General features: G+C 38.3%; 1 protein-coding gene across 3 annotated transcripts; it reads left to right on the top strand.

Annotated features, from left to right (window-relative positions):
* Positions 1-751: 751 nt before the first annotated feature.
* Positions 752-8,074, top strand: sms (spermine synthase). Of its 3 annotated transcripts, none has more exons than XR_006012992.1 (11): positions 752-949; positions 2,162-2,282; positions 2,596-2,683; positions 2,869-2,933; positions 3,060-3,235; positions 3,334-3,488; positions 3,628-3,717; positions 4,366-4,480; positions 4,554-4,667; positions 6,220-6,335; positions 6,455-6,473. XR_006012992.1 is itself a non-coding variant. In XM_042008950.1 (11 exons), the coding sequence occupies exons 1-11, from the start codon at positions 886-888 to the stop codon at positions 6,483-6,485; spliced, it is 1,101 nt and encodes a 366-aa protein (XP_041864884.1). In that variant the 5' UTR covers positions 755-885; the 3' UTR covers positions 6,486-8,074. The 3 variants fall into 3 exon arrangements, 2 of the variants coding, with proteins under 2 accessions (XP_041864884.1, XP_041864886.1); XM_042008950.1 differs by having other exon boundaries at positions 755-949; positions 4,588-4,667; positions 6,455-8,074; XM_042008952.1 differs by having other exon boundaries at positions 756-931; positions 4,588-4,667; positions 6,455-8,074.
* The last annotated feature ends 895 nt before the right edge of the window (positions 8,075-8,969 follow it).

Here is an 8,969-nt window from a genome sequence, read left to right as displayed (position 1 = left end):
ATAATGACTGGACTCTGACTGGAGACCAACAAACCACTGGGCTCCTTTAAAGTTATCTTTTCTGTGCATGTGACTGCGACCCTTCCAGACATGTTACTTAAGAAACAAATGAATGTCTTTTACCTTACATTACCTTTACATTTTGTTTGCATTAATAAAGCTGATGTGTGCAAATGTATTTTGTTTTTTGTTTCCTCATCCTTCCACACACGATTATCCACAGTATTCACATGCAATATATATATATATATATATGTTTGCACAACTGGTTTGTGTAAGAAGAGCAGGAGTGAGGGCCCGCCCAAAGCAACCAACCAAGCAGGCAGCAATCATTTAAGTGATTTCTTCAGAAGTACTAACCTTCTAATTAGTACTTCTGAAGAAATCACCTGAATGATTGCTGCCTGCTTGGTTGGTTGTTTTGCATGGGCCCTCACTCCTGCTCTTCTTACACAAACCAGTTTTGCAAACAGCTGCATAGTTTCACTAGCACTGCTTCAGGGCTTTGCTATGATTGCATGTGAATACTGTGGATAACCGTGTGTGGAAGAATGAGGAAACAAAAACAAAATACACACACACACACACATATATATATATATATATATATATATATATATATATATATATATATATATATATATATATATATATATATATATATATATATATGTTACAACTAGTCCAGCAGATTTTGGCAGCCTGGCAGCCACCGGAAGTTATCTCGCAAGCTGTGGAAGCTGCCGGAAGTGCCATTGCATGTTGCCGCTGCCACGATTTGAGCCCGGCCCAGCTGCTGCAGTGGTAGCAGGGCTGTCCCTCTGTATCTGCACATAATTATTTACAGCCTGCTATTCCAGGCATGGATGTCAGTTTCAGTGAGACATGGCAGTGCGACATTACACTCTCGACTTCAACCTCTCTACTGCAGGTAGGAAGGGTGCTATATGTAAGTGAATAGATATTGTACATTTACTTTACAGGCACAACATCATAACTGCATGCTAGCTAGCTAGCTAATGTTACCCTGCTAGTGTAATTGCCCTTCAGAACAGTAACGTTATTGATGTTTTGGGGAAATGTCCTGTACGTATTCCATAAAGTGTAATTTAAAGATAAAAGTTACCCTAAAACAATATTACAATGTTACAGTTTGCATATCCATATGGTAGACGTCAACGTTACAGAAATTTTTATCGCATATTTTGTTTCACTTCAGTGGAAAGCGATTCAATGTCTGTTTTAACAATGTGAATAAAGCATGTTCAATTCGGCGCTGTCGCATAGGAAGTGGCACATTGTCAGCCATTTTTGTAGTTTTATTTGCACGCTTGTAACGATCGGTTAAAATCCAAACTCGTGTAGAAACGGGTCGTGGCCGAGTTAAACAGTTGTTTGGGCCGTTTAAGATACCTGTTTAAGAAAAACCCTCCCAAGGTTGACACTTTGTGACATCAGTAAAGAAAATACCTTCAAGTTTTGAGCGACATGTTTTATCATATTAGGGATGGTGGACCAACACTGCATCCTATTTCAGAGTTTACCAATGTGTTTTGTGTATTAAATCTTAGTATAAAGGATGATTAAAATTATAGGTGATTTACGCATTTAGTGGAGAGGAAAATAAAGTATGACATCTTTCTCTTCTTCTGAAATTAAGTCAAGGACAAGTATAAATCAGCCTAAAATTGAAATACTAATTTCGTGAGCCATGTGGCATTTTCCTGTAGTGGAGAAGCTTCTACTTATCTCGGAATAATATGACTGTAAGGAAAAAAATGCACCACTGAACTATTCATCTGTAACTTATTGTCAAAAATAGCATAGCTTTCACCATCTGCAATATTAAAATGCTTCTTACATGTTAATGCATGTGTAGTAAGGTGACGATAACCAAATGAGAGGCACTATATCTTTAGTCAGGGCCACTGTTTTGCAGACTGACTACTTCAGCCTACATACTGGAGTATAATTAATCAGAACTTGTTTAAGTGCAGAACAATTCCAGTTAATCATTACTTTAGAAATTTAAAGTGGCATGGTGACAATTTGGATTTGTTGCCTTGCCACTATGATATAAGTATCTGAAGCTGTTTTATACCTCTAATGCAGGATTAAGTGGGCAGATTATAACATTCTTTTCTTTTGTGTCTATTTTCAGTTGACTCTGCCTCGATAGTTCCTGGCCTGCTGTCCATATTTCATGAGCAGGAACTCACAGAGACTATTCATGACACAAATGGGCATGGATACCTTGCTACATTTATAGGCAAGAATGGACGGTAAGTTAAAATAGTTTTTCCTTCTCAATTTAGGCCACTCAGTGTCAATTTTTTGCTATTTAGAAAATCAGGTTTCAGTTTTATGAAATCTGTTTTCGTTGAAATTTTGTTTTAATTTTCCCCATATTTGGTGTTTTGGCCGTATCATTACTCCTGAATTCAGCAGCGGTCAAAATGCATTTAACTCTTATCTAGATTTCCTTGTTTATTTGGTTTGAAAAACTGGAAAAAACTCCACAACTTTCATTGTCAAATTCTGCGATAACCATCCATGTTTACCACATTGTGCTGCTTTACATCATTTTATCTTCAGGCTTGTCATCCTGCGTGTGCACTCTCATGGGTTGGTCACTATCGATCTGCAGTGTTATGAAGAGGATAACATTGCACAACTAGACAATGTAAGTGATTATAAGTATGCAGTACTATACCTGTTACCTGAAAATCAAACTATTCAGAAATGCTGATATGCAAGCATTTACTGTATGCATGTGTAACTGTTGAGTTTGCAGGAGAAAAAGCTGAATGATTATCTATAAAAGTGGACAATTTCACAGCTGAGCACATATCTCTTCTTTCTCTACAGCTTTTAAATGCACTGGAAAAGAAGTTAAAAGTACTCTTAAATGGCAATATTGCAAGGATTAAGAAGTAAGAATTTGGAATTTCATGGCGTGGTCATGTTTTGGATATGTTAACACTTCAGTTCAAGCTAGAATGCTGCATTAACATTTATCATATGCACTGTGTTTTTTTTTTTTTTTTTTCCCCCTTAAGGCTTCCAGCCCTCGTACGAGGAGCAAAGGTGGACCGATACTGGCCCACAGCTGATGGCAGATTGGTGGAATATGACATTGACCAGGTGGTGTATGAAGAAGATTCTGCTTACCAAAACATAAAGATCTTGCACTCACAGCAGTATGGAAATATCCTAGTGCTTGATGGAGATGTCAGTAAGTGTACACAACACTACAGTGCACATAGAAGTCAGTTTGGTATCAGCTGACAGCAGAGAAGCGTAATGTGATGCAATAATGCATTTTTTTTGCAGACTTGGCAGAGAGTGATATTGCCTACACCCGAGCCATCACAGGTAATGGGAAAGAAAATTATGCTGGAAAAGAGGTGCTGATATTGGGAGGAGGTGACGGCGGCATCCTTGCTGAGTTGGTTAAACAAAAGCCAAAGATGATCACCATGGTGGAGATATCCTTTTATTGAGTATTTTCTGCTGTCTAACTACTTTTTAGTTTTTTGTTTTTTTCCATCTGAGGTGACTTCGTTTTCTCTCATGCAATGTAAATCTGCGCTCATCTGCCCGTTTTTTCTTTAACAAAGCCTCTACATTGACCAGAAGGTCATAGACGGGTGTAAGGTGCACATGAGAAAAACTTGCGGCAATACCCTTGACAACCTGAGGGGAGACTGTTACCAAGTGAGTGCTGTAGAAATTATTATGTACCTCTTCGCTGAAGTTAAATACATGTGGAATTTAATTGTATTTTTCTGTTGTGATAAGTTTATTTATTATCAATCTATAACATAGATAAAAAATCCATAAAGGGTAGTGTAAGATTTGGGCCTCTGATACCGAAAGCAGGAAAAAAAAGGATATTGGATTGATCAAAAAAAGCCTACAGGTGGAACTGGGGTGATGGTAGGGCTTAAACCAAAAGCAGGAAGCAGCAATAGTGGCAGCGAGCATGAGGAAAGGAGCTAGGGAGAGAGTGTGTAGCTTAAACAGACCACCCAGACTGGAAAGGTATTTTTTTAATAGTAGCATTATATTTTTACATTTTCTGTGTAGTCGCTGAGGTAACACCAACTAATTGACTGGAGTGTGTAGAGGGATACACAGTTGGCTTTGTAGATTAATCAACTATAGAAATCTCCCGTTTACTATCAAAAGTAGCTATCTTCTTTTACTGTAGTTACTTTAGTCAGCTCCCCTTTCCCTGTTGGTTGTTCAAGGTTGGCCAATATAGAAGATATTATCATGATAATAACCCTGCATTTTTCCTTTTTTTTTAAATAGAGCAAGGTAAAGTGTGTGTGTTGTATGATCTTGTCTCTTGGATTACAGATACTAATAGAAGACTGTGTCCCCTTGTTGAAGAAATATGTTCAAGAAGGGAGGACTTTTGATTATGTAATTAATGACCTCACTGCAATCCCAATATCCACCGCACCAGAAGAAGGTTTGTCACTTTCTATCAACCTCTTGTGTCTGATGATGAGTTATGTGTGTGCATTACATAAGTTGTTGTTCAGCTTTTTTCAGCTTTGGCCAGTTTGCTTTTTGCAGACTCTACATGGGAGTTCCTGCGTCTCATCTTGGACCTGTCGATCCGCATTCTGCATCCCAAGGGCAAATATTTCACACAGGTAGGGCTCTACAAAATGTGTTGATCCCCGGAGGAAAACTACACTGTTCCTTTATAAATTACAATTAAAACTCATTTGTATAAAATGGTGATTAAAAAGTAAGTTTTACGTGTAGCAGAGAAAAAAGTTATGAATGAATAGGTTGGGAGTGTGATGTTTGTAGCCTGGCAGCGACTGAGCTGAGTCACATGCAGCATCAACAGATGATACAGGTCACCTCTTTCTGTGGACATTGTAGACCGAAACTCTGAGCTAACAGTTCAGTATCGGGGGCAGATTTCTCTGCTGAAACATTTCTGGAATTACACCATTTGTTGTAAAAGAGGTTTATTTTTAAGTGAGCTTGTGGAAAGTAGTTATGAGTAGAAAATGTGTTAACTGCAGCAGGCAGTTTGGAGAACCAGAAGCTTTTTTGATGGATTAACTTTGCCATCAAAAACAACACAAACCTCATAAAGAGCTTTTTTGGATTTAACTTGACAATATGCTTTCTCAGCTTTAAGTGCAGACCCAATCCATGTAACTGTCTGGCACAGAGGTAATGCTGTGTAAAACAGCATTCACTGACGTTAGAGTTGTTTCAGATGGCAAAAAAAAAAGTGCTCTACTGGTGGCCTCATTCCAAATAACTTTTAGCTTTCACTTGCCATTGAGGAATGCTTCTGATTCTCCATACTGAAAACACAGTGACTATTGGCTACCACAGGTAAGACACTTGATAAGCACTACTGGGGTTTCCACACTGTAGCCCCTTTAACTATGGTCAAGAACATCTAGTTCTTGATTGCTGCGGGAAGATGTAGGTTTTAATCAGCTCCAGCTTGGCTCAGCAACACTGGGAACACAAAACCGCGTTCACACCGATTTTCACTGAGGATTAAGCAGAACTTGGTGCAGCAAAAACAGGCATACCTCCCTTTATCTTTACAGAAACACATCCAGTGCTGGCTATAAAATTACTGTGAGGTGCTATGGTCCAGAATAGGTTTCCTTTCGCCATGCTCTGGTGAAACACATAAAAACTGCACTCCTCATAATCTGATTTTGTTTGCTAACATTCCCCATGACGATCAAGTGAAGAAATGGTTTTAACTTCTTCATCCTTGCTCTCTGTTTTGCTCCTGCTCTTAAATTCATCTAGATTTTGATTCTCAATCAGCTGTTTCCACATAAATGACCTTCCCGTTGTCATGGTTACTCATTGTAACAGAGATTAACAAGTGGTAGAATTACCAACAAAAATCCCTTAAGCAGCACAGCACCTGCTTTTAAAAATAAATGAGCAGAATAAAGTTTTGTATTAGCAGTAAGCATCACAGGCTTCTTTTCCTGCTGTACCAGAAAGGATGAGGTCAAGCAGGCCTCCAGCAATTATTCTGTACCACAGAGATGAGTTTCACATGTACAACATTAGAAATCTACGAACTTTTTATTCCCAAGAATTGGAACACCCCATGTCTACTATTAACCTTCCAGTTGTGATAGAAAATTAACTGGATTACTAACGTGTTTTGATGTTTCTGTTTTGTTTTTTTTGGCCACTGGTCGTTAGGGTAACAGTGTGAATCTGACGGAGGCACTGAGTCTGTACGAGGAGCAGCTTGGAAAGCTCTCGTGTCCCGTGGACTTCCGCAAAGAGGTGGTTTGTGTACCCTCTTACCTGGAGCAGTATCCTTTCACTGATCTTAGCTACATAAGATGAAATGCAGGTCAAAAACAAAGAGAGCATGTTATACAATTATAACTGCATTTGAAATGTAACGTGTTCCTTAACTATGCTGCATCAGATGGGTTTTCTACACGGCATGGAAGAAGTAAACAGCTTCAGTTTTCTGCTTAAATTCCCAGCTGGAATGTGAATGTGGGAATGCTATTTTCATTTCTCCTGTAGCCTGAAAGATGTGCTCAGACTGAAAGTGACATGAACATAAGAAGTTTGGATATATGCCGTACACGCAGTAACAAACAAAAGCAGTTGAAAAGACAGCCGCTGCATGAGCTCAGTTCAGACTGTGGCATTAACAAGCATTTTGGACAGAACATCTCCTAACTTCTGGAAGTGGATTGTGCTGCAGGTGACCACTTGTGATAGGATTTCTCTTCCAGGCTCTATTAGCAATAAACAGGCTCATCATTTATGTTTGCAAATACCCCAAGCATCATGGTTTCAGCTAGCGGGTGGCACACTGCAGTTTCTGTGCCTAGTGTGCTGTAAATATGCTTCTTGGGTGCGGTACATGGAACATAGATATACAGTCCATTAAAAGAACGTGGCTATTTCTAACTCAGATCTAAATGCAGCCTGTTAATCACATCTCACTGCATCTCAGCTGTTTTCTCATCAGATCTCCCAGAACACGTTATTATCAGGTGTGAACAGGTACACCTCACTTAAGATGTTGGAGTTTCTTCAACTTGGCTGCAGCCCACATCAGCAGTGCAAATTTGTTTTTAGTGAAAAAGCATAGACTACGAAACACTCCCACTTATTTCAGCCATGTTTGTGTAAAGGAGGAACAAAAAAGAAGCTATGAAAAGTCACATCGCGTTCAGTCTGATCTCATCCGAAGAGGCATAGTGAGAGTTTTTATCTTCCTTCATGGTTACCCCCACTTAACCTTTCTAGTTCTCTTGTTTTACTTGTGTTTTATCATTGTTTGCTACAATTTTCCAGTTGTATTTTGTTGTGTCAGTAGATATGACACATTGATTTGCATGTGCTCTGAAGGAACTTAGATGTTGATACACTGACTTCATACACTGATTGAGGTGTAACTTATACCATAAAATGTGTTGATTTCCCTTTTTATGTTGAGTTTTGACCATACATGAGTCACTTTTAAGCCTAATTTTGTGACTGCCGCTCAAGTGTGATCTGATTATTTCAGATTGTTATTGAGGCAATGTTATCATGCCCAATGAGACTTAAGTACTAAAGTCCAGGTGTGTTTTTAAAAGGGAAATATTTCCTCCACATAAATGTCACCTTTCCGCTTGTGCTGTTTTTATGTTATGTTTTATTAGCACCTTTGATTTCTCCTGGTATATTTATTATATTAGGTGCATGTAAAGGACAGTGAATGTAGCTTGCATATATACAGTACACAGCACATTTGATGGACCCTGTGGGACATTTATTTATTCTTTATAGATTCACCAAATGCTGTTCTGTCCTCCTGCAGATGGTTCTTTGACCAGCTACTATTAAAATTTTTGCGGGGAAAATGGCTGAACTGTTTGATTGACTAACAGTTCAAATAGTTGTCATCTTTTAAACAAAAATGCCAAAATGTGAAGATCTACAGCTTCTTTTATGTGGTAGTTAACTAGTACCTAAATGTGTGTGTTTTTTTTTCTATTTTTTATTTTATTATTAAGAAAATAAATTGTTTCGGTTGCAACAAGTAGACTATAGCATCTTTAATTTTTAGTTTATCAGCTGATGTGCCTCTATTGATTATTTAAAGATCCAGTTTGTTGGATATAGTGACATCTTGTGGCTTAAATTGGCCAGTGCATCTGTCTGTATAGAAAAAAAAGGACTGGTTCTTTTGGTTTGTTCCAGCTTGAAATCAAGGTTCTAAATAATGTATTGCTTAGTGTAGCTTGTATGAGTACAATTACTGGTACAAGAGTGGAAGAAATAGAATAAAAAACCACGAACCATGAATATTTTAGTCCAGCTTAACCAAACAAGTTGATACTGCTAATTGTGGAACAGCTGCTTGTAGAGCTGTAATACGCAGTAACAATAATCACATTTACAGGTCTAGTGTTGAAGCTGGTGATGACACTCGCCAGCCATTTTATTAGGTATACCTGTTCAATTGCTTAATACAAATAATCGGTCCATTCGATTCCAGCTCAATTCATTAACGCATGTAGACATATTCAAGATGACTTGAAGTTCAAACTGAGCATTGGAGTATGGATGAAAGGGGATTTACGTGTCTTTGTGCCACTTGGCCTAATCTGAGTACTTCAGAAACTGGTGATCTAATGGGGTTTTTACACACAAACAGCTCTAAGATTTACAGAGAATAGTCTGAAAAAGAGTAAACATCCAGTTCAGTTTTCTGTGACATGATGCCTTGTTGAGGAAAGAAGAGAATGTACAGACTGGTAGGAGATGATAAGCAATAACAATTCAAATAACTTTATACAACCAAAATATGCAGAATATGATCTCTGAATAACACATTGAACCTTGAGTGTTTTTTGCTGAGCATGTCCATCCCGACCAGTGTACCATCGTCTGATTGGCTGTTCCAGCAGGATATTGCACCATGTCACAAAGCTCAG

This window comes from Melanotaenia boesemani, chromosome 15, assembly GCF_017639745.1.
Source record: "Melanotaenia boesemani isolate fMelBoe1 chromosome 15, fMelBoe1.pri, whole genome shotgun sequence".
NCBI classification, from domain to species: Eukaryota; Metazoa; Chordata; class Actinopteri; order Atheriniformes; family Melanotaeniidae; genus Melanotaenia; species Melanotaenia boesemani.
The sequence above is the reverse complement of the archived record's forward strand: the minus strand, read 5'-3'. Positions and strand labels throughout refer to the sequence as shown.

Coding starts and splice junctions, on each gene's coding strand:
- sms (XM_042008950.1), top strand. CDS start 886: ATGGCAGTGCGACATTACACTCTCGACTTCAACCTCTCTACTGCAGGT. Junction 3,236..3,333: donor AGTGCTTGATGGAGATGTCA/GTAAGTGTACAC, acceptor TTTTTTTTGCAG/ACTTGGCAGAGAGTGATATT. Junction 6,336..6,454: donor GTACCCTCTTACCTGGAGCA/GTATCCTTTCAC, acceptor ATGCTGCATCAG/ATGGGTTTTCTACACGGCAT.